The sequence below is a fragment of the Balaenoptera physalus genome, assembly GCF_965194825.1.
Source record: "Balaenoptera physalus genome assembly, chromosome: 5".
NCBI classification, from domain to species: Eukaryota; Metazoa; Chordata; class Mammalia; order Artiodactyla; family Balaenopteridae; genus Balaenoptera; species Balaenoptera physalus.
In genome coordinates, this window is record NC_138884.1 from 84723376 (window position 1) to 84749694 (window position 26319).

Here is a 26319-nt window from a genome sequence, read left to right on the forward strand (position 1 = left end):
GTTTAAAATTCTTTGATGCTCCTCCCTTCAAAAAGTGGGACTGACATATACACACTACTATATATAAAATAGATAACTAGTAAGAACCTGCTGTATAGCACAGGGAACTCTACTCAATACTCTGTAATGGCCTACATGGGAAAAGAATCTTTAAAAAGTGGATATATGTATATGTATAACTGATTCACTTTGTTGTACACCTGAAACTAACACAACATTGTAAACCAACTGTCCTCCAATAAAAAAATTTTTTTTGAAAAGTGAAATCTAATTCTCCTCCTCTTGAGTGTGGGTTATACTTAGTGACCCATTCTTAAGGAATACAATGTGGCAGACATGGAATCCTGTGAAGTCTGTGGCTTCTTGGTCGTGGCTCGTGGGTTCCTTAGTTGTGGCATGAGAACGCTTAGTTGTGGCATGCATGTGGGATCTAGTTCCCTGACCAGGGATCAAACCCCTGTCCCCTGCATTGGAAGGCAGATTCTTAACCACTGCGCCACCAGGGAAGTCCCAGCTACTAGTATTTTTAAATGGAGTTTAGATTTTATCTTTAAACAATGAGGAATAACCAAAAGTAAGGAAGGGACATAATTACATTATGTTTGGGAAGATGACCTTGGTGGCAAGGAAGAGAATGATTATGGTGGTCAGTACTGAAGCAGGGAAGCCAGAGGTGATGATGGCAGCAAAGTGGGAATGAATGTGAGAGACATTAAGGATATAACATTGATGAGATTTAGTGACTGAATGGATGGGGGAGGTCAGAGAAACAGAGAAATTGAGAGTGACTCCCAAATTTATGTCTTGATCAACTGGGTGGCTTGATTTCCTGAGATAGGGAACATAGGAAGAGGAGTGATGTGAGGAGAAAGAGGATGAGTTCAGGTTTGAGTGTGTTATTGGAGGAGCCTATGAGACACTCAGGAATGTTTAAGAAGCAGGGTCCTTTGGCTGAAAGAGGACAGTGTGAATTGCTTTGAGTGATTGCAGTGATTTAAGGCTTGGTGGGAGGTGTATAAGCTGGGAGAGGGAGTGTAGATTATTATTTCGTGGTGCTTGACAGCAACGAAAGGAGACAGCTGTAAATAGCAGGGAGAGAGGAACATAAGGTTTCAGTAGGATTTGTTTTGTTCTGTATTTGAAGATGGGAAAGACTTGAACGTATTAGATGGCTTTGAGAGAGGAGGAGGGGAGACATTGATTGTATAACAGTGAGAAGGTATGATGGATAAGAAAAGGTTCCTGGGACATACAGGCCTGCGAGCTGCAACTAAGGAGCCCACCGGCCGAAACTAAAGAGCCTGCCTGCAGCAACTCAGACCTGGTGCAACAAAAATAAATAAATAAAATAAATTTTTAAAAAATAAAAATACTAATAGCTGTCAACACCTATTAAGCACTTGATATATGTCAAGTACTTTTATAGGGGCCTTCTGTGTGTTCACTTTTTGATCCTAACAGTTCATGAGGCAGACACTGAGAATACTCTTACCATTTTACAGACGATGAACTGAGGCACAGAGATGCTAAGTAAGTTCCCCACAGTCACAGAGCTAGTAAATGGAAGGGAGAAGTTTTGAACTCAGGCTGTCTGATTCCAGAGCCCAGCCCTTTAAGTTCCAACACCAAACCCTAAGGCATGGTGCACAAGGTCTTCGTTGATAGGACCCAGTCTTTTCTCCCAGCAGGCCTTTCCAAATGCTATACTCTGGCCCTGCTGCTTCCTAAACATACCCTGCTCCTGCAAATCTCCATCTCTCTGCTCAAGCTGCTCTCATGATCTAGAAGGCCCTTCTCCAACCCTTGCTCTCATCTCTCCTCACCCTTACCTTCCCCATCCAACTGACAACACTTGCTCATTTATCAAGACTCAACCCAATGCCCATCTCCTCAAAGATACTGATCCCTACCCAGGGAGAAATGTTCTCTTCTCCCTTTGTGGCTAGGAGGAACCACAAACACTTTGTGATAGACTGGAGTATTGTTTGAAGAATATTCACTCCCCTCCCCTCCTACTGTGAGCAAAATGTCTTTCCCTGTCCCACTGACTTGGCCACATCACTTGCTTTGGCAGTGGCATGTGAGTAGATGTGATGCAAGTGGAGAATTTAAATCCATTTCATGATTTGGCTGGGCTCTGGTGCACCTGTCATTCATTTGCCATGAAGACATCTCCCAGGTAGCCTCTGGTCCAAGGAGAACAAACACACATGAAGCAGATCTGAACCCAACCCACAGTCTTGACCCAAGTGCAGCCAACCCAGAGCTTGAAGCAGAACTGCTCCAGCAGACCCTTGGAACCATGAGCCAAAAAAGATTGCTATCTGCCACTGTGAGTTTTGGTGGGTGGTGTGTCACACTGCACTGCTGTACCAAGAGTTGATTAATATATACCTTAATTTCATGTGTTTTTTACACATCTTGAGAATAGTTATAACATTAAGAGCTCTTAATAGATTTTTTAACATAAAACTCACTCTTTTAGATGTATAATTCAGAATATTTTAGTATTTCCACTAAGTACTATAAATAAATGGGCAAACATCACCACTATCTAATTCTAGAATATTTCTATCACTGCCAAAAGATATCCATAGGCATTATTAGTCTCTTAGTAGATTTTAAAATAATGAGTAACTTAATAAATGATATGTAAGAAAATTCTTAGAACTCTTATTCCAAACTAGCATTAATGATATAAACATTGCATTAAAAAGATGTTTTTTCAGAAATGTGTCTCCAACAGGGTATTTTGAGATATTTTTTTAATTTTATTTTAAAAATAATTTATACTCACATTCTCCATATATCTCCATATATTTTAAATATCAATATTTAATATTCTTCTATATTGCTATTGCAAGGCAAAGTCCATTTGGGGATTTAATTTTCAATCTACAGATCACAGAGAGATGCTTACATTAAAAGACACAAAGCATTCAGGAGGAAAAAAATTGTCACATGCTTCAAAGCTATCAGTAACTGAGGAAAATGTGACACAGAATTTGCTTTTGCACTTTAACAAAATATATTGGTCAAATGCCAAAAATAAAAATCTCAAAATTTCCATTAATAAGGACCAGAGCTTCAAAAATTAGCAAATCCGCACTTTAAAACAGAAATTTCAAAATCCAAAAAATGACAGGATTGAAAAACTATTCTCATTAGATAATTGACACCATACTTAAACACTGTTACTCTTTCTTTTTATAACAAAGAAAACTATTTTTTAAAAAACCCTATAATGACAAGCTCATTTCACTCTATTATCAAAGAGAGAGAGGTCTTATTTCAGAGAGTAATTCCATTAAAGAGATGCCTTTGGAAAAAAAGTTTTATTAAAGACTTGAATGTTGAATAGTGGGATAAATAAGAAACTCATGTTATAGGCAAAATATTCTAAACTCAAAAAACATATTTTCTACATATAGAAAAAAGCACCTTAGACTGTGTTTTGCTGTGCTATATGAAATTATTTTACCATTTAAGAAACTTAGGAAACTGCCTGTAACCACTACTATCCCTTAAAATAAAAAGTGAAAATCTGACCAAGGACTAGCAAAGCGACCAGTGAGCTTTCAAGTACCCTGACTCCGCCTAAACTGTCCAACCGGTTTTTATTTTTACCCTCCTCTTTGCCGTACAGGCTCTGCATAGGATCCAGCTGCGCTGTGCCAATCTGGGCCACTCAGCCAGAGGATCAGTGGGCGACAGCCGCCGTACCCACTTTTAGAAGACCCACATGCCTGGGGAGTGCACAGGCACAGGGCCGAGCATTCTCCAGCAAACAGCAACTGTGTGGTTTTGCTATTTCTAGGCTTCAGGCTCCACAAAATAATCCTTACCTGAGGAATACGAAATTTATTGGGGAAAACAAATCAGATTCTGGTATTGGATACTTTCATTTCTAACATTTTTTAAAAGCTGCTCTTTTATAATTCAGTAAAAAGGTCAATATATATTGAGAAAAAAGGAGAATTGAAGTACCCAGTTTGGACCTTTTTATGTTATTTTTTTCAGTTTTATTGAAATATAATTGACAAAATAAAATTATAAGATATTTAAAATGTATGTTGTGATGATTTGATACATATATGTATATATATTGTGAAAGGATTCCTCCCACCTAGTTAGTTAACACATTCCGTTACCTCACATATTTATTTATATATTTGTTTTTATATATATGTGTGTATATACATACACACATATATATGTGATTTTTTTTTTTTTTGGTGAGAACATTAAGTTCTACTCTCTTAGCAAATTTCAATTACACAGTATTATCAACTACAGTCACCATGTTATACATTAGATCTTCAGACTTTATTCATCTTATGCCTGAAAGTTTGTACCCTTTTGCTAACCTCCTCCTATTTCCCCCACCCTCACCTCCTGGCAACCACTTTTCTACTCTCTGTTTTCACAAGTTCAACTTTTTTTTAAAGATTCCACATATAAGTGAGATCATACAATATTTGTCTTTCTCTGTCTGACTTATTTCACTTAGCATAATGCCTTCAAGATCCATTCATGTTGTCACAAATGGTGAGATCTCCATTCTTATGGCTAAGTAGCATTCAACTGTGTGTGTGTATATATATGGCATCTTCTTTATCCATTCACCTGTTGATGGACACTTACGTTGTTTCCATACCTTGGCTATTGTAAATAATGCTGTGATGAACATACAGATAAATATATCTTTTTGAATTAGTGTTTTTGTTCTCTTTGGAAAAATACCCAGAAGTGGAATTGCTGAATCATATGGTAGCTCTATTTTAATTTTTTGAGGAACCACCATACTGTTTTCCATAGTTGCTGCACCAATTTACATGCTCACCCACAGTGCATAAGGGTTCCCTCTTCTACACGTCCTCACCAACACTTGTTATTTATTGTCTTTTTGAGGATAGCCATTCTAACAAGTGTGAGGTGATATCTCATTGTGGTTTTGATTTGCATTTCCCTGATGATTAGTGATGTTGAGCACCTTTTCATGTACTTGTTGGCCATCTGTATGTCCTCTTTGGAAAAAAGTCTATTTAGTTCCTCTGCCTATTTTTTAATCGGATTGTTTGTAGTTTTGCTATTAAGTTGTGTGAGTTATATTACTTTTTAATCAACACTTCAAAATCAATCTGATTCACTCAATCACACTTTTACACCTAGTAGAACCACTTAAGTGCTGGGTTGGGCACCTGACACTCGGACCCTTTTCTAATCTTCTAAAAATAGGAATGATGGGCTTCCCTGGTGGCGCAGTGGTTGAGAGTCTGCCTGCCGATGCGGGGGACACGGGTTCAAGTCCTGGTCTGGGAGGATCCCGCATGCCGCGGAGCGGCTAGGCCCGTGAGCCACAATTGCTGAGCCTGCGCGTCTGGAGCCCGTGCTCCGCAACAAGAGAGGCCGTGATAGTGAGAGGCCCGCGCACCGCGATGAAGAGTGGCCCCCGCTTGCCACAGCTGGAGAGAGCCCTCGCACAGAAACGAAGACCCAACACAGCCATAAATAAATAAATAAAAACAAATAATTAAAAAAAAAAAAAAAAAAGTAAAAATAGGAATGAAACAATCTATTAATGCCTTTTTTAACCAATCTTAGATTATAATCCCAAACTCACCTCCAAGAAATAGCCAGTGTTCTCAGTTTTTTAACTATTTCCTTGTTTTTCTCTATATTCTTGCCACCCACGTATGCATTCCTATATATTATCGCATTTTAATTAAAATACTGGTAACATTTATTGGTGATCTCATCATCATCTACTTCCCCTAGGTTTTCCTTTAGGGAATTCACCACTTCACTGTTGGGTAGCAGCCAGTGGTAGGGATGGACAAGGGTGGACCCCGATTGACTTCAGCTAACCCACTCATCCACTCCCCTGGTGATCATGAAAGAGGGCTGTGTCTCCTTTCTCTGGCCAGAGGGTGTAAAGAGAATATGAGGACTGGAATTGCTCTTGTCCCGCCAAGTCCTCAAATGGAAAAGCCTGGACTTTCTGGAATGGTGTAGGGCAGACATGGATACATTACATAAAGCCAGAGCATAAAGCCATGCAATGTACAGCACAGTTGAAAGGCTGAGAGAATCCTTGTCCTTACTGATACCACTGAGCTGCTGAGTCAGCCTCATCTGAAGTAGGAATCTACCTCCAGACTATCAACAGGCCAATACACCATCTTTTTTCTAAAGCCAGTTTAGGTTGGATTTCTGTTTGTTGCAACCATCAGAATACTAACTAAAACACACAAAAGAATGTTTGAATGAAAAGAATTACTAAACACACTCAAATAAAAGCCAAATGAATAGGAAAAAAAATTTTTTAACACATTATACAATTCACAACTCTTGATGCAAGTTAAAATTCAGTGGTTTATTATGTCAGAGCAACCCCAGGGTCCATCAGGCCACTTGGGAACCAGGACCACATATGCATTAGAATGTAGGGTTAGAGAGATGCCTAGGGTCTCACCTGGATAAAATCACTCTCCTTTCCAGGTAGCAGCAACTGTCAAGCAGTGTATTGGGTAAAGAGATTCATTTGGGGAGTTTCTTTAAAAATACTGAAAACATTTCTAAAGCCAACACGGGCCTCCAGCATCCTGGGGCATCATCCCCATCTCCACCCCATCCCACCACTTCACTACTGCCCCCCCTCACCAATATCCTTCAAGGTTGCCCTTGGTGACGAGCCTGTATCACATCCTACAGCGTGGTGGTTACTAGCAGAGGTAAAGCAGCCAGACTGCCTGGGTTTGAAGATCAGCTCCACCACCTAATGACTGTGTGACCTTTGACTATTTACTTATTTCTCTGTAAAATGGGAGTAATAAGAGTTTGCACCTAGCTCACACGATGGCTGAGAAGTTAAATGCTTAGAATAGGGCCATAGGCGATACGCCCTCATAAATTATTTTTATTTATTTATTTATTTATTTAATTTATTTATTTTTGGCTGCGTTGGGTCTTCGTTGCTGCACGCGGGCTTTCTCTAGTTGCGGCGAGCCAGGGCTACTCTTCATTGCGGTGCGTGGGCTTCTCATTGCGGTGGCTTCTCATGTTGCAGAGCACGGGCTCTAGGCGCGCAGGCCTCAGTTGTTGTGGCACGTGGGCTCAGTAGTTGTGGCTCGCGGGCTCTAGAGCGCAGGCTCAGTAGTTGTGGCGCACGGGCTTAGTTGCTCCGCAGCATGTGGGATCTTCCCGGACCGGGGCTCGAACCCGTGTCCCCTGCATTGGCAGGCGGATTCTTAACCGCTGCGCCACCAGGGAAGTCCCAAGCCCTCATAAATTAGTATCATTAACTATGATAATTTGAGGAAGTGTGGAGAAAATCTGATCCCTGTCGTCCAAGAGAGAGCCAGCCATGGCCCCAGGCTAGGGCCAGGCAGCCCTGAGGACTTCACCGCCTGCACCAGGCTGAGCAGCCCTCCCTCCACCCCGCCCTCCAGCTTCATCCCGCACCTCCCTCGCCCTGACACACCCACCTCACTGGGCTCCTCCAACTCTTTCTTTGGAGTCTTCACACATCCCTCAGCCTCCACCTGGACCACCGTTTCCTGCTCTCTTTTGTCTGGCCAGTCCCTGCTCATCCTTTGGGCCTCAGCTTAGACAGCACTTCTTCAGAGAGGCTGCCTGAGGCCCCACAGACCAAAGGAGGCCCAACCCTCTCCATGTCCACACAACCTGCTCTTCCCTTTCTGAACATGCATCACACACACACACAACTCTGTGTTCAGGGTCTGTCTCTCCTGGAAGAGTGTAACTTCACAAGGGCAGGCACCATGTTTGTCTCATCTACTCCTGAGTTCTTAGGATATGCTCAGTAAATATATAATGAATGAACGAATAATGTCCCAAACTGAGACAGGTTGCCAATATGTATATACTGGCTCAGGAAGGCCACACGAGTCACAGCCTAGAAGCCAACAACCCTCCGGACAAACCACCTACACTTACCCTCAAGTCTCAGTTTCCTCACTTCCAACTCGCCTCATCTCCAAGAGCTTCTCACCCACAACAAATAATTTTCATAGGTTCCCTTGGGGAGAAGGACGCTGCTTTAAGTACTACCAAGGCATAAAATCCTAAAGAAAAATGCCTCAGGAAGAAAAATGCACTACCTCTCCAAAATCAGTAGGAGCTTCTCTGAGGAATGTTGTCCAAGGTCATCTGACAGTAGATAGGAAATGTGAAGTTCCTAAAAATGTTTCCTTAGGACCCAAGATCCTCAATTGCAGCATCAGGAATCTTCCAGCTGTTGTTTTATACATCTGTGTGTGTGTGAGCCTGTGAGTGAGAGGCAGTAAGTCTGCACAAGACATTAAGATCCAAGTATTTCTACTATAAAACAACAACGCACATTCCTAAAAATGAATCAATAATGTCCCAAAGTAAGACAAACAACCAAAAACCTCATATTTTGCAAAATCAAACACTAAAATATAACAGAGCTTATGGAAAATTTAAAGTTGGGGCAGAAGGCTCAAATCCCATTCAACTTTGTAACCAGAACACTAACAAAAACAATAAGAAACTGAGAATTACTAGCACAGATAAAAAGATGTCTTCTATATCCTATTATAGAATAAATGTGGGAATTTTACCCAAAAGGTGGGGTGGGGCAAGGGTGCAGTATGGAAAGCATGTGAGGAAAGACTGAAGCTGCTGCGTTATGGAGATAAGATAAAACACACAAAGATCTGGGAAAATCAGACTTTTTAATAAGTGCAAAGCCAAATGGAGCCCAGAGTAAGAACAAGGTGCCATCGCCCCCACCCCCATTCACTTCCACAGCCTCCTTTGCTTTCAATTACTGCTAACTGGTGATGCAAAATACTAAGGTGCTAAGAAAAATCTCACACAAACCACTGCAACTTGCATCTTAAAAGCATCGCACCCTACTTCTCAATTGCATATGCGATAATTCACACTACGGAAACATAAATTATAGCACAGCCAACTGTATTTGCTCAGAACACCAGGGGTCCATGCCGGGTAAGGGGTCTGAGAGTGGAGCTGCGACCAGGAGGTACCTGATGTGTGAGCCAAGAGAAGTACCATTGCGAGGGGCATCCTTTAACGGCCCTGGAGCCACATCGGATCAGAGTCCTGACCAACTTGCCTGCCAGTCTTAACATGACTAAAACTTACTGGAACAGGCACAGTAAAGACCCTTGAACTGGTTCGGTGGGCAACAGATATGTGTTACACAAGGACTAAATAGGATGACAAATGTAGAGCAGCCAGCAGGAACACACACTAACTACACATGCTTTTCTTCCTCCTGTTAAGAATAATTTCTGTTCCAGGACTACTTGAACACAGATGGGGAGCCAGGTCTCAACCAGAGGGAAAGAGATTGGTGAAGAGAAAGGAAGTAAAAATAGTTCCACCCATCGGCTATGGTTTATTCTGCTCCTGTAATGGTTTTTCAGCATAGTCGTAACCATTCGCCTGCCAAAATTTATCTTTTTAAAAGCAATGAAAGGGCTCCAGTTTCACAGAATGTGCTCAGGAATCACAGAGATGGAACTGTTTCCTAGCAACTAACAGTACCATGCACACAGAAGATGCCCACTAAACAGCTGCTGAGGGAAAGAGGAAGCCAGAGGGAGGGCAGGTCACCTGCTTGCTTAGATAGTTGGGGTCATGATCCTTTTAGAAGTTTTGCTTTTACTTCTAGAGCATAGCAGTCACCAGCCCAAGCTCAGGCTCTGGAACAAAACTGCCTGGATTCAAATCCCAGCTCTGCCACTTATTAACTATGTGACTTCAGGCAAATCAATTAACATCTCTGTACTCCAGTTTTCCCGTCATGTATTGATAAAATGGGCATAAAATGGTGCTTACCTCAGAAGCACCTTATCTGCTGGGCACAGTGCTAGGTTATTACATTACATTACATTATATAGTAACTCAAGCACCTAGACTAGCAATGCCACACGATAAGTGCTCTAGAAGTGTGTTAACTATTATTATTTTTATTTGCCACTGAACTAGCTACCTTATCACTACATTATCACATTCCGTCAACTCTTGCAACATGATGAATCAGGCTTCCACTTGTCACCGACCCCTCCCATTTATGACATCTTGCAAGGTTCCTGAGGAAACAGGCGGCAACCACATCTGTTGGTTGATAACATTCAGCTCCACAAGCTCCTTTTTTAATTTTCTGTAGGAAAGGCAGAGAGGATGCCGTTTCTCAGTGTTTCCATCGGGTCATGACAATGAATGGTCATAGCCATAGTCCTTTATTAATACCAGCTGCTGGTCATTAGTTTTTACGGGGTATTGTCCTTTTAAAAATACCTATCTAATAAGAACTCATACAGATGACCACTACGATAAAATTCCTACGTGCTTTTTCTTTAGCTAGATCCTACAACAGGGGAGAGAGAGGAGCCTGACTGATTGGTTGAGGTGGGGAGAGAAAGAGGAGGTGAGAGTCCCGGGGCAGAATGCTGGGGAGCATGTTTATTTAAAGAAAGGAGATGTTTGCTCTCCAGCCCTGCAGACAGAAATGCCAAGTGCAGTGAGCCCTGCACCAGTCCAACCTGAGGGCAAGGGTGGCCTCCTAAATAATTCCTTCAACTGATATCACCTACCTAAGAGCCAAGAGTGGAATCACTTTCCAAGTGTCCAATCACTGACTGTCTCCAGGCAACTATTGGGTAAACTGCTTTTTTAAATCAGTCTTTAAAAAAAAAAAAAAAATTTGCTTCCTGTCAGGGCAGCAACAGAGTCTATTTTCTCTGCCACAGCAGAGTCCAAGTGCCAATCAGGCAATCGTAGCTGGGCACAAGCTCACTGAGAAATCTCTCGGGCAGTGGGGAATATGGCTCTGAGGCCCTAATGGGGAGCAAAGTGAATAAACTGAAGAGGACTGGGACGATCACTAAGAACCCAGACCTTGGCCACAAGAGCTGTGGGGTTTATCAAAGTAGGCAGATCCCAAGCAACCATATATTCATTACAATGAAATATGACAATGTTCTAATAGAGGTGAATTCTAAATGTCAGGTGTGCACAGAGAAGGATTAGTGGGCTTAAAGGAATCAGGGAGTCTGCCTCAGAGGCAGTCATATTTAAGCCCTGTCTGGAAGGATTTGTCCCTGGAGAAGTGGAGAAGGGGCACTCCAGGGTGCCCCTACCTCAACCACCATTCTCCCCTTTCTCCTAAGGAATAGAACCCAGATTATTACCTGGAAACATTACACCCTCCCCTGCAATCAGGAGCGGCTATGTTACTGAAATTCTGGGCAGTAAAATGGAACCAGAAGTGTCAGGAAGACTTTTCTAAAAGTCTTATAAGGAAAAGATGCACTCTTCATTTTCCCTTCCTCTATCTTGCTTCCTGGAAAGATGACGTGATGATGAATCTCTAGCAGCTATGTTGGACCATGAGGAAGGGGATCTAGTGGTAAAAGAAACCTAAGTCACAGAGTTTACAATTTCTGGGGCTCCCAGATGACATGTGACTTTATTAGTTTATAAAGCACCTTCTTTCAGAGGAATTTGGGAGACAAGTTCCCAAATCAGAGGACATCTGTGGGTCACCACCTGAAGTCTCACACAAAATTGCTCTGCTTACTCACTGAAAAGTAGGCAGGTTTCTTGCAGCCCCTTCTCACTTCAGAGTGGAGTGCAGCGTCTACAGCCCCTATTCTGTGCAAGAATTTTAATCCCAGAGTCCAAGCTCAAATGTAAATCCCAAAGTCCTCTCTGCCATATCTCCTAGAAGAGGGTCTCTTGATTTATTGTGTCTTGGTCCTAAGCGGTATGTAGACCATCATGCAAACCCCACTCTGAGTGGCCGGCAAGAATATTTGAGAATTTCTGACTCAGCTCCCTTCTCCGCCCCCTCCCCTACATACACACCTTCAACACACCTGGAAAACTGTAAGAGCATAAAAGCATGTGTTGTGTGTACACACAAGCTCTTATCTCAATAAATTAGCATCAATCTAATTCCCTTGCTCAGCACCCTTCGCTGATCTCAGCTTAAATATTACTTTCACTATGAGTCCTTGTCTGCCTAAAGTCTTTTTCTCTTAAGTCCCCCATTCTTTGCCATCATAGCAACTATCCCAATTTGTTATTATGAATTTATTGTTTAAGCTCTACCCCCCACACACCACGACTACATTGTGCATTTCCTGTGGGCAGGAATCATGTTTATTTTGTTCACCACCTAACCTTGGTTCCCAGCACTATGCCTGGTATATGGTTGGAGCTTAGTTAACACTTTACAGGAAATGAATTTTAAAGTTTGTTTAAAACACTTTCACACATTAATGCTTATTTTCACCATTAATGCTTATTTTTAGTGTTTACACTGAAGTGAACTTATAAGTGAGTGACAGCCAAGCATCCCAAATAATTATTTTCATATCTTAAACCATCTGACTGAGCCTATCCTAGCCTTCATTCAGTTTCCCATTATAATAAAATAATTGTTTGAATATCATTTTTTAAAATATTTCTTAGGAGAGGAAAAGAGAGCCGTCTACTCCACAATAAATAACTTCAATTCCTCACTTAGTGCCCCACTTGGTAAAAAATAAGGCTGAGGACATTTTTATAACAGTATTGGGATGTAAAAATTTTAAAAAGCCCTTCTGCCCTTGACCTTTATGAAAAACAAAAACAAGTGTAGGTCTATTCTTACATGGTCTCCTAATGGGCTATTTAGGGATAGAAGGGTGGGGTATATCCCTAACTTCTAAGGTTGACCAGGAAGCCGAGCTGCCTCCTACAATGGCTGTAACTGTCACAGTCAGGATGCAGAGCTGTGGAAACATGGAGCTTTCTCAGCCTAACCAATATTCTATCCTTAAGGTCCCAGCATAAATAAAAGGATACAGTTTTGCTGATAGCATAAGTTTAGTGAGAAAAGGTGTCAGCCAAGATATTCCTTAGGTGCATGTTTTATGACTACGTCACCTTGTTTTTTTCCCCTTATGCCAAAGATAATTCCCTGAGATTCGATGGCCACCCCATCAGGGTTAGCTACATGAGGACATCTCTTTGGGAATACTGTTTTCAACACTGCAAACATGGAATTTTACCACAACAGAGCTGAACTCCATGACATCATTCTTCCTTGCAAAGAGAGATATAACATCTCCCTGTGTCCAGGAAGAAGTCTTTCCAATATTCCATCATTCTTTTTATAAGGACTATTTTTTTTCAAGGACTATTTTTTTTTCCTGTATCTTCTAGTAACCCTCTAATTTAGGCTATTTTTATATTTCTCAATTACTTAAAAATAAAGTTCTATTATCCTTTCCTTTCCTCATTTGACTGCACTGAAGTCCTCCTTTTTCCCACTCTACCCTCCCCGCACAAAAAGATCCTATCTGATATCTTTCCTTTGCTTCAAAAGTAAATACACACACATTCTTAGGAACAAATGAGGGGAAATACTATACAATTGTATTGCACAGTTTTCTAAATCACAGAAGAGTGAACTGGGCTTCAAAAAAATAAAAAAATCTAGCTCCAATGCAAGTAGTTTAGTCAAAAATCCACCAATGTTAAAAAAAAAAAGTTTCGATATCACTATTAAAGTAGAAAACTGTTGGATGCTTTACACATTAAAAAAAAAAAAATCAACCAGTGTTAAGCGATTCAGTCCTTAACCATGAAAATAAAGGCCGAAATGACTAGGGTTAGACTGGAATGTAGGTGACAGGGATGCTGACCACAGCCAAGATTCCCAGAAGTCACAGAGCTACTTTGTTTAGACCCTTCAGTTCGTCAGGATGGGACCGGGATACCTGCAGGAGAGGCCGCCAATCTCCTCTCTTGGAAGGACCTGCCTCTTGGCTGAACTCAACAACAAAACTGTTCCCAGGTGAGCTCCTGTCCAAACAGGAGAACTCTCAGGTAAGAGTGAAGGAGCTGTGGTAAAGGCCTCAGACAGATGTGCCGACAGCGCTTAAACACATCAGCATGGGGAAGAGATAGCCCTTTGCACCCACAGCCTTTTGTGTTTTGGAGCACAAGTCAGATCACACAGGTAGTAGGTCTTTACTCAAACTCTCTGGGGAAGGTAAAGTATGGAATAATACACCTACTCAACTTCTCCATTAGAAAATGCTAAAGCACACATGGACGATGCAATTATGCATCCCCATATGGAACAGCCACTGGAGGTAAAACTGTAACAAGAGAGCCACAGTCCCTAATATCATAAACATAAAATATTCTAGAATATCTGTCCTCTTAAGTAACCATATGTTAAGGAATCAGCAAGCTTTTAAAAACTTTTTTAAATTAACTACTTACTCATTGGCCATTTGCCCTAATAAAACTTCAATGGAGTGACTGGGAGCTGTAACAACAGGAGACAGAAACCGGATTCTAGCAACCCTGAACTACAGACAATGCCATTGCCCAGTTCCGCCTTAGCAAAGTGAGGTGTGAAGGCAGCCAGCAAAGGCGCAGAGCCTGATTCCTCTTGCCTGAGGGCCTTGCGAGCACCACCTACCTGGCGTCCCGCCCCTCCCCCACCCAATGTAAGGTCTGTCCCAGGGAGGACAGCCCCTCAGTCCTGGCAGCAGAAAGGTACAAACTGTGAAGAAAAACAAACTAGGGAGCCATAGCTTCTGAAAGCCACATCATGGCTCAGAAAAAAGGCAGGGGTGGGGGGGACCTCTGCACAGAGGGACAGAAAGCTCAGTCCTTACAGGAATTTTCACACATGGTCCTAAATGTAGGAAGCACTATAAGGGATATGATCCTGCAATCCCACTCCTGGATATATATCTGGAGAAAAACATAATTCGAAAAGATACATGCACCCCAATGTCCATAGAAGCACTGTTTACGATAGTCAAGACATGGAAGCAGCCTAAATGTCCATCAACAGATGAACAGATAAAGAAGATGTGGTGCATATATACAATGGAGTATTACTCAGCCATAAAAAAGAATGAAATAATGCCATTTGCAGCAACATGGATGGACCTAGAGATTATCATACTAAGTGAAGTAACTCAGAGAAAGACAAATATCATATGATATTGCTTATATGTGGAATCTAATAAAAGGATACAAATGAACTTATTTATAAAACAGAAATAGACTCACAGACATAGAAAACAAACTTATGGTTACCAAAAGGGAAGGGGGGAGAGGGATAAATTACGAGTTTGGGATGAAAATATACACACTACTATGTTTAAAATAGATAACCAACAAGGACCTACTGTATAGCACAGGGAACTATACTCAATATCTTGTAAAAACCTATAATGGAAGAGGATGTAAAAAATATATATATATATGTTTATATATATATATGTATAACTGAATCACTTTACTGTACACCTGAAACAAATACAACATTGTAAATCAAACTATATTTCAATAAAAATTAAAAAAAAAAAAAAGATAACAAGGGCTTCCAAGTTAGACAGCCTGGGTTTCGAATCCTGACTCTAACCAGTACTTCCTGACTAGGTGACCCTGAGCAAGTCTCCTAATTCCTGGAAGCCACAATGTCTTCAGCTATAAATTTTGGATATCTGGGTACATATATTTGTAGAAGTTAAGCAAGGATGCTTTCGATTAAAGTCCTAGTTTTGCCACTTACTTGTGACTTTGGGGAAGATATTTTCTCACCTGTAAATGGGGATAATAACATTACTTACTTATAAGGGATTAATGAGTTTTTCACCCTGTGCCTGACACATAGTAAGTACTCAATAAATATCAGCTATTATCATCATGAGCATTGGTTTCATCACCATCCTTATCATTACCATGTTACCCCTAGCTATGACACTTTTAAGTTTCAGGATAGTCCAAAGCAAAAAGAGAAGTTTCCAGGCCAATTTCCAGGAGCTGCCTGGTCCCACCTAGCACCAACTGCCACTCACAGAATCACCGGCCAGATGTCCACATCATGGCTCCATTGTCAACCATCAATAGAGAGCCGGGGACCCAGAGATCCAGTTGCTGGGGACACACACCCCACTCTACCCCCCTCTTGGTGGCCAGAGCTCAGTCTGCTCATTTGGAGCTTGCCTGATGCAAACTTGGTTTCCAGGGAGATGCTGGGGCCAGAAGAGCCAGCTCCACCTCCCACTCCACTTCCCCTTTCCCCAAATCTGTGGGACCTCACTGTTCTCCTACCACGTGACAGCATTGTGTCATAGCAGCCCTTGTATACAAACAAGCCAGACTATTTAAATGTCATTGTGAGAATGATGCTGCCTGCTCTCATTTCCATATCTATTCAGACCACCACTCCTTTCTTGAGCTAGCCAGAAAAGTTTTTCTTCCTCTTCCCTAGCTCTCCATGCAGAGTAGAGAACCATATGCAAAGTTAAATCTTTGTTGTAGTAAAATGATGTAAGAGTCATCAAGTCCTGACAGAGAAGGAGAATTAGAATGACTATATAACTTACGGCATATGTTCATTCATCGTTACATCGCAAATGTCGTATGTTACTGGCCACCAAATGCTACATTCTCTCAAAGGCTACAGATAAAGTCTCCCAACTGCCAAACTATACAACAGCTTTCAGTCTTGGAGAGCTAAGGTACCCTCGGTGCTTTTAATCTTCAAAAGCAGGTCCCAGTTGAATAAGAAAACAATTCTATGTGAGCAGGGGGAGATGACCCAAAATGATGAACTGATCCCTCCCAGTACTAGTTCCCACTCACGTGAAATATGGATTAGGTCACAAATGAGATTATATGCAGCACCAAGCCCCACAGGCATGGTATGATTAAAGTTAAAGGAGTCCAGAAACGTCTCAAGTTGAGAAGTAAGGCTGAGTTGGGTTGAAATTTCCAACCCCTCCCTAAAGGCCTGGCAACTTGCTCCAAATCACAACTGAAACTGAGTTGAAGCGACATCTGTTTCTCCAGAAAGTGTTTGGCATTGCAGAGAAGAACTACAGATTAGAACAGATAAATACTCTTGCGGGTGGAGAAGCAAAGGGGAGGGGGTAGACCAAGAAAATTAGAATCATCTACCTGCTAACATAGTCTTGTAACTCAATAACTACCATCACAGGGGGGCGGGGAGGGGAGGGAAAGAGGAAAAAGAAGGGAAGAAGGAGGAAGGAAAATAAATGGGGGACTTATTCTTCTTCTAGGGGGAGTTGACACAACGTCAATGAACAAAACACTGCTACACTGGAGTTGTATATTCAGACAACCACCATTTGTTTAACGATTTAATGTCGGATTGTCTGCAAGAAGAGAGGAATTGAGCATTCTGCTTGGAGTTTGGTTAACAAAGACTATGCGTTAAACTTAAATAGTCAACACGGTACTGAGGAATAATTTTCTAAACCTTAATGGACTATCTTATCAGTTGGTATTACTGGTTTTCCTCTGATGCCTAAATCTCTTTTAACTCAAGTCAGAATAACACACAACACCTACTTAACTTCTACTCCAGGTATCTGGAGCTAATAAGGTAAGACAATAGAATTAGGTCAGTAGACAACTGAATTATATTTTTCACACTAAGAAATTCAGGGTTCTGAAGATTTTCTTCCAAAATCAGCTGTAGTTGTTATTAACAACAATAGAAACAACAACAATAATAGCAATAACAGTATTAATAAAGATAGCAGTGGTAATAGTAGCAGTACTATAGTAGTAATGGTAGTAGTGATATTAATAGCAGTAGTAATATGATGGCAATAATAATAATGACCACTACTTAAGCGGCACTTCCTAAATGCTGCGTACTATTCTAAGCATCTTAAATGTATTAACTTATTTCATTCTCACAGCACTCCTTCGAGGTAGGTAAGCTACTATTAGTACCCCTGTTTTACAGATGCTTTGAACAATATCTCTTTGTTATTTTTGTTGTTGTTAACGACTAGAGGTAGCTTTCAAAGAAACTATTTAGAACCAAAAGGAGAGGAAACACAGCCTGTCCAATGTCACACAGCTAGAAGGCAATACACCTGGGATTCCAACCCAGGCTGCCCAGCCCCAAAGCCTGACCTCTAACCGCTGTGCTGCACTCACTGCCCCTTTGCTTTGGAAGGCCTTCTAGAGAAGGAATGTGGAAGGAAATTAGGCCCCTGCCTGCTGGTAGCCAGAGTTAATACACGAAGTTTGCTGTTTCCTTCAGGAGTCTCCCCAAAGCCACATTAAGACACGTAGCCTGCTCGGACGGCTATAAAAAGTCACTGGAAGTGTTATGGAACTGTTCCCACCTGGCCTGTGACCTCCGTCAGGGCTTTCACCTCTGCCAGCCAAGGCAGAAGCTGGGGGTGGGGTGAGATGGGGGCACGGTTCCCAGGCCACCGTTTCCTGCCCAGTAACACAGCCCTCAAATAGCCAAGACTGCAGGCCGAGAGAAACTCCTCACTAACAAGTTATCTCCTGGAGCTTGTTCCCTGAGCCTTTATTAAGAATGAACAGTTTTCTCACCAATCCACGACTCAAGGAAGACCAGGGACTGAAGAGGAGAGAAAAACTGCAAAGTTTGTTTATTAACCTGCTGCACCCAAGGGAACATTTTTCTGAAAGGGTGAAATTCCTGACTACTCAAAAGAAAAAGGAAAAAAAAAAAAAGTCTGTGGGAAATTTAATCACCAACTGAACAAAAGTGAAAAACAAAGCCCTACCAATGAGGATGTTGCCGAAGACAACGGGGCCCCTAAAGGAGATGCAATTGCCTTGAGATAACAGTCCCCCTGGGAACTCGGCTCGCACTAAGTACTACATTATTGCTATATTAGCCGAGGAATCTTTGTTCACTGGGCAACTGCGCGCAGAACCATCTGTTACTGCTCCTGGGTTCCCCTGGTTTGCAGACGCGGCATTTACATTTCAAGAGGAATCTCCGGGAAGCAAGAGGGACGGTCTCTGTCTCTCCCCGGAGCAAACACCTTTTTATACAGCCTAGGAGGGGGAAGCTCTCCTTTCCGTGAAACCCAACTCCGCGATTGAAAGGAGATAGGCCCCTTCAATAATGCACACGCACAGCGCCACGACTGCTTCGTCCTATAGCCACGCACTGCCCGTTACGGCTTTCACATTCTCAAATTGGTAGATCTGGTAAAGCATCAAGAACAATGCCCAACTGTCTATAGGGCCCAATGGGGCTCTGTTTTCTTAAGGAAGCCCTTCTTGTTTTTAAACCTGTGGAACCAGGACAAAAGCTGATATTCTGCACTGCATAATATTTAGCTTGAAATATACCACCACTTAAAAACAGACTGTGACCTGGGCTGAAGAAGATGTTTTAGATCATAATCTAAGTGGAGGCTAGAGTACTATATACCTAGGTGAAAATTCATGGAGGTGTGCACTTAAGATGTGTGCACTTTCCTGTGTGTAACTTATCCCACAATACATTTTTTTTAAAGTATAGTATGTATGCCCGTGTTACTTACAATTAAGGAAATGGGGAATAAACCGCTTGCCTTCAAGAACCGCAAAGTGCTCTGCTCTTATACCCTCCCCTCATCACCATCCACATCCAAAATCTCTCCTGAGAATTTTAAAGTTCAAGAACTTGAAAAACACAGCTCTCCAACTCTCAACCAAGCCAGTGACTACAAATGCTTCCTGTATGTCCTGTGAGCCCAAGTATGCAGCACAGAGAAAGCACCTGTCACAGCCCAAGGCGTGCCAGCCACATCTCACAAATAAAAAGCCAAGGTCTTTTTCTCATCTGCTCATTAGCCATCAAATTATGAGAGACACGACTGGGGCTTTTAGCAATAGAGCCTCGAGTTTATTCTTCTGTTTCTTTAACACTATTTTTAAATAGATCTTTCTAAACTCTGCCTGACACTCTTGCTTGTATGAAGCAGGTTAACCCTGTAAGGTGCAGGCCTGTAGCTGGAGCATTAGAGCAGCATTAAGTGAGGGTGGCTTCCCCAGGCATCTCAGCAGATTTAAATCTGTACCATCGTAGCTCTGTTACCCCAGCAGCATCAAGGGTGTCACTAAGTGACAGTCTGAGTACTAACAGGCTTCACCATTGCTGGATCATGACTTAGCGGTACATTTCTTCCTTTGAACTACCAGGGAGGGAGAGCTGCCTGTCCCTGAGGAAAAGAGGGTCAAATTCGCCTTCCAGTAAGCCTCAAGAAAGGCCGCCAGCCGCAAAACAGAGGCTCACTGCACGTATCATAATGGGTCACCTTTCCCCGCTCACACCCTTCTAGCATCCTGACCCCCGCAGACACTTCATTTCGGGAGCGCAGGGCCACCAAGCTGCATCTACAGATAAACATCGAGAATCAGGATCGCCCAGCGAGCGCTTCCTGGACTGAGCCGAGAGCTCCAGTGATTTCCCTGGCCTGCCACCGAGTCATTTAAGAAGTGAAATATGCCAACGGGGCCGGGTACCCAGCACCTGGGAGCCCGTCCCACGGCCTCTGCGATGGAGTGGGAGCTGCCAATGGCTGGGCAACGTCTCTGCGGATGGCGCATTCGCAGGTGGGTCTTGCAGGCTCCCCGGCCCTCTGCGCTGTGCCAGCCTCACACCTGACCCGGTGCCAGGAATACAGCCAGAGGCTCCGGTGGGTATGCGCTTCCGTGGAGACACGCACAACTCCGCTCCGGAAGGGCGGGGAGGGGGAGCCAACCGGCGGAGGTAGGACTGGGAGCAGGACCCCCGACATGCTGCGTCGGCAAGGACTCTGGGGGCTCGCGCATAATGAGGCTTTGCGGCGCTTCTGCTCGCACTGCGCTTCCTTTGGCAGCGCCTGGAAGCGGCAGGAGCTGAGATTTGCGCGGCTGGCGGGCAGGAGGGATGGAGGCTCAGGGGACCGCTTCCTGCCCCCCACACGCACAGCTAGACCGCAGTGTCCCCCCTTCGCGCCCACCCTCACCCGAGACGCCAGTGCCAAAGCGTCAGGGGGTCGCAGCTCGCTCGAGGCCCTGACGGGTGCCGGAGCAGCTGGCAAAAGAAAGTGGGGGGAGGCGAGGCCGGACCTGTCGTCAGTGTGTGTGCGGGTCGGTGGCTCCGGGCTGCCCCTGCAAAGCCCCCCGCCAGCCGCGGGCACCTACCTCGATCCACTTCTGCGCCTCGGAGAAGGCGGGCTCGGGGGGCGGCTCAGGCTGCAGGGGCTGAAGAGCTTCCAGACCGAGAGCCGCACAAGCCATTTGCGAAGCCCCGCGTCCACTCAAGCGCTGGGCCGCCGGGATGAGGACGGCCGCCGCCGACGCCGCCGCCGCCGACGCCGCAGGAGCGCGCTCCCCGCCCCTTCCCGCCCGCCCGCTCTCCTCCCCTGCCCGCCCCTCCCCCGCGCGGAGCAGGTCCCGGAGGAGAGCCGCGCTGCCGCCGAGGACGCCGCCGCAGCTGTTCCCAGCGCCGCCCGGCTCGGCCGCGCCGTGAGTCCCCGCGGGAGCGAGCGCCGAGGCGCCAGGAGCTCCCTCCTCCCCACCTCCTCTGCCCGCTCCACCCACCCCCTCCGGGGCTGGGGTGTCAGCCACCAACTAAAAATAACCGAGAGTGAGCACTGGGTGTCTCCCTCCCTGCCCACGACGCGACTGGGAGAGGGACTCGGGCAGCCGCCCCGCACGTCCCCGCGGCGCGCCGGCTGCGGAGGGTCGAGCGGGTCGGGCCGCACCTGGGAGACGCGCGGCGAGCCGGGCGCACGCGTCCCGGGGGAGCCCGCGCTGCCGCAGGCTAGCAGTGGGCGCCCGCACCTACTGTCCCCCACTCACGGCCGCAGAAGTGGGGGGCAAGAGGCGCAGCCCTCTGACCCGATGCCAGGGATGTTCAGTCACCTGATCTTTTTGTAAGAAAAAAAAAAAGATAAACGACCCTTATAAACTTTTTTCTCTGAGGGCAAGCTACCTGTGTCCCAGTCTGTTGATTGATTTAACTCATCTTTATTGTGCACCTACTATGCGCTGGGGACACAGAGATGAAAAAAGGGAAGGGAAGGGGAGGGAAGAACTGGAAGATCCAGCCCTCAAAATAATTACATTCTAGAGGGAATGGGGTAAAACAAAAGAAGGTAATGGTGGAGAGTGATATATGCTAAGAAGATAAAAGAGGAGAAAAAACCGACTATGACCTGGGAAGAGAGTATTGGCTAACTTCGGACTGCCTCTCCACCTTCACCTGGGAGACTGGCCTGTGAGTCCAGGTTCTGGTGATGGGAGGGAGGCAGGAGGTCAGCAGGCTGGAGGAGAGGGAAGTGGGGGTATTTTTGCTGCCTCTTCTGCAAAAGGCTGCGGGGATTGGCGGCACCACTCCGCCAAGGCTGCCACTCTGTCTGGGGCCTCTCCTTGGGTTCTCTGAAGGTTCCCGGTCTCCTCTTGTGCCACCCCACTTCCCCAGGCCCAGTGGGGGTAAAGCCTTCCCCATCCTATTCTGGTTTCTGGCCTGCCCACTCCCTGCTAACGGTCTCTTAATAAACTCTTCTCAGCCACCTTTATGTGAGCACGCCTGCTGTTTTGCCTGAGAGCCCAAATGATGATCAAGGAAGGTTTTCCTGACAAGATGACGTGACGAGGTGACATGAATGAGGAAGATGTTAATCATGCAAAAATCTGGAGAAACATTTCCAGATGGGTGCAAAGGCCTCGAGGTAGAAGTAAGCTTGGTAGGGCTCATGGAACCCACAGAAAGCCAGCGTTACTGGAGTGTGGTGAGCAAAGAATCAGGTGGGAATGATAGCATGGGAGAGACAGGCGAGATGGGGGGTGCCAGACCACAGTGGGCAGGGCGAGAAGTCCATGGGTGCCTCAGCAGCTAAGTCTCTTTCCTGTTCAGGGTCCAAGTTTAGCCTTTGTCTAATTCTGCTGCTATAATGGGAGAATGGAACAAAAAGCAGGCCTGAAATTCCACTATTACTGGCTTTGGAGTCAGACAGGCTTTAGTTTATTTACTTTTAAAACACTTACATGGCACTTGAATTGTGCCAGGCACTGTTTTAAGTGCATTACAAATAATTGACTAACTTATTCCCTATTTCAACCCTGTAAGATACACTATTACCATCCCTATGAAAACACCAGGGGACTGAGAGGGGTGTCACACAGCTGGTGAGCAGTGAAACCCTGATTCAAGCCCAGACAGCCTGGCGCCAGATCTGCTCTTAACCGCACACCAAGCTGCCTTACTAGTCCCAGGCCAGACTCTGCTGCTTACTGTATGTGCCTCAGTTTCCTCATCTCAAATGAGGTTGAAATGGCAACATTTCAGCAAATCACTGTGAGGAGCAAACAGGAGTTCTGAATGTGAAAGGACCAAAACTGGGCCTGGCCTATAATTACTGCTCAGGACAAGCCAGCTGAGCTTCCCTCCCGTCCTGCCTTCCAGAAAGGATGAGAGGGAGGAGAAGTTATAAAGAAGAGTGAAGAAGGCAAGCAGAGGAAAAGGGTTAGTAAAATATAGTCAGAAGATGACCTTGTCTCCATGAAGAAACATGGTAAAGTAAAATAGTTCACAAAATGATGCAGCACACTGACACGAGATGCCACTTTGGGCCGATTCCACTGCCTGAAGTGACTAGGAGTAGGGGAAGCCCGCTGACCCAAATGACATATCTGCATTCATTTGAAAACAAGTATAAAAGTTAAATCCACCATATCTCTGAAGTATCTGCTATCAAAATTGGCATTCGTACTAAAGCATATTTTTTTCTTTCAGTACTTTTTAAGTGTTTTAAGGTTTATAGTCACAAGGTGACATCTGCTTTTCCTGAACTCTGCTACCAATAACAAATTCACATGTTACTGAAGACCTAAAGACTTAAATCCATAATAGAGTTCAAACCTAGCGTCATTATCAATAATATTTACAAATCATTGTTAAGCACCTACTATGTGTAAGAGATTGTACTAGCATCAGAAGAATCCACAAAGGGACACACAGAATTTTCATTTCTGTATAGTCTAGTTTTCATATATAAAAGTAATGCCTATTGGAAAAAATCTGAAAAATATAATGAAGAAAACTAATCTGGAAGAAACCCTACACTTCAGAGATCATCATCACTATTTGGGAGGTGTGAAACAACATTTTGATCAGGAAAAAAACTATAAGACAATATATGGTAAATGCCAAATGAGGGATTAATGTATTCAAAGAGCATGGATTTTTTGGTAACAAATTTCTTAAGATATCATTCATATACCATACAATCCACCCGCTTAGGCTGTATAGTTCAGTGTTTTTTAGTATATTCAGAGTTGTACAACCATCACCACATTAATTTTGGAACATTTTAATCCCTCCAAAAAGGAAACCCCATGCCGTGTCGCAGTTATCCCCCTAACCTCGCATGCCCCCAAGCCCTGGCAACCACTAATCTACTTTCTGTCTCTATAAATTTGACTGTTCTGGACATTTCATATAAATGAGATCATACAAGGTGTGGTCCTTTGTGTGTGGCTTCTCTCACTTGGCAGAATGTTTTCAAGGTTCATCCATGTTGCAGCATGTATCAGTACTTCATTCCTTTTTATGGACAAATAACATGCCACTGTATGGCTATACCATATTTTGTATATCATTCATCAGTTGATAGGGCCTTGGGTTGTTTCCACTTTTTGGTTATTATGAATAATGCTTCTCTAAACGTTCATGTACAAGTTTTTGTGTGGCCGCATGTTTTGGTTTCTCTTGGGCATATGCCAAGAAGTAGAATTGCTGGGTTATTTGATAACTCTATGTTTAAATTTTTTTATAAACTACCAACTGTTTTCCAAAGTATTGATAGCTACACCATCTTACAGTCCCACCAGCAGTGTAAAAGGGTTCCAATTTCTCCACCTCCTTGCTAACACTTGTCATTTTCCAACTTTTTGATTACAGATATCCTAGATGGTGTGAAGTGGTATCTCCTTGTGGTTTTAATTTGCATTTCTCTGATGACTAATGATGTTAAGCATCTTTTCATGTACATAATGGCCATTTGGACATCTTCTTGGGAGAAATGTCTATTCAGATTTTTGTCCATTTTTAAATTGTCGTTTCTCTTTTTACTATTGAGTTATGAATTCTTTATATATTCTAGATAGGAGTCACTTATCAGATATATGATTTACAAATATTTTCTCCATTCTGTGGGTTAACATTACACTTTCTTGAACCTGTCCTTTGAAACACAAAAGTTTTTAATTTTGACAAAGTCTAATGAATCTGTTTTTTTCTTTTGTTGTTTGTGCTTTTAGTGTCATATCTAAGGAGCCGTTGCCTAATCCAAGGTCGTGAAGATTTATGCCTGTGTTTTCTTCTAAGTTTTATAGTTGTCATTCTTACATTTAGATACTTAATCCGTATTTAGTTATTTTCGTAAAAGCATGGGTTTTGAGATCAAACTCAGTGTGACAGTCTGGGTCTTCTGAAAAACAGACAGCAAGATTGAATTAAAGGTGCAAGGATTTTATTAGGGAAATGACTGTGAGAGAAAATGCTGGGAAAACAATCAGAACACAATGCAAGTCTGACCTGAGTGAAGAGAGGAAAAGGAAGGTCAGGTAGAAACCTTGTTGTAGGCTGCCTTTCAGTCCAAGGAAGGTTCAGCGAGGCCATCAGAAGGTCCGTGAACCTAAGTCAGCTACCAGAAGAGTCCTGGGTCTCCTAGAAACAAGCCTGCCTTAGTATTCCTGCTGTATCCCTGCCGTATTTAGTAACTGGCTGGGGGCAGCCCAGTGGGAAATGCTGTTCAATGCAAACATGGCAATGGATTTCAGAGCACAACTGCTGGGGCCCTTGGTCAGTTCAGCTCCCTGAAGGGCACATTTCATAGATGCCACATGTTACGTAAGTGAAAATGTTATTTAACCTCTCTGAGTCTCCGTTTTCTTGATTAAGCACCTGTTTCCTTGCCTGGGACTTAGAAATCAGGGGTTAATAATAGTTTTGATGATATTATGTGTATTTAAATATATATCTATTAATATATAAAATGCAATAAATCAATTGGACAAAGACTAACTCTAAATTTCATTGTGTGTAATACTTTGAAGAATTATGGTTGGTGGTAAATAAATGTACTAAACTTCTCATCCTCCAAGATCTGACTTAAATGTCACCTTTTTGATGACTTCGTTAGCAACCATGTCAAAACTAGTCACCTCTTCTTCTGTGTTCCCATAAAGTAGTGATTCTCAACATAACAAAGTAGGTATGAGAATCTTTAGGAAGGGTTTTGAAAAATAGTCCAAATTCATCATTGTTTGATTTTAAAGCCATTTAAAAATAACGTGAATAACAATTTTAATTTCCCAGACTATGACAGACTAACTTTCCTGTTATAAAACTCATATAAATGCCACACAAAATATTTTTTTTAAATTTTTTACATGAAGAGCCGAACTCCAAAGAAATTCCCAGGAAGGCAAAATGGAGAAGAA

At 43.4% G+C, this 26319-nt stretch overlaps 1 protein-coding gene across 25 annotated transcripts in view; it reads right to left on the minus strand.

Annotated features, from left to right (window-relative positions):
* Nucleotides 1-25832, minus strand: part of LIMCH1 (LIM and calponin homology domains 1) — a 347828-nt gene extending 321996 nt beyond the window's left edge. For 5 of the 25 annotated variants that reach the window (XM_082464132.1, XM_082464128.1, XM_082464131.1 and 2 more), the window contains exon 1: nucleotides 21013-22355. In XM_082464132.1, coding sequence (XP_082320258.1) covers nucleotides 21013-21108 — 96 coding nt within the window. In that variant the 5' untranslated portion in view covers nucleotides 21109-22355. Of the gene's footprint in view, nucleotides 1-21012 lie in introns of all 25 variants that reach the window. The other 20 variants (XM_082464142.1, XM_082464140.1, XM_082464129.1 and 17 more) reach the window with 14 other exon arrangements.
* Nucleotides 25833-26319: the final 487 nt, after the last annotated feature.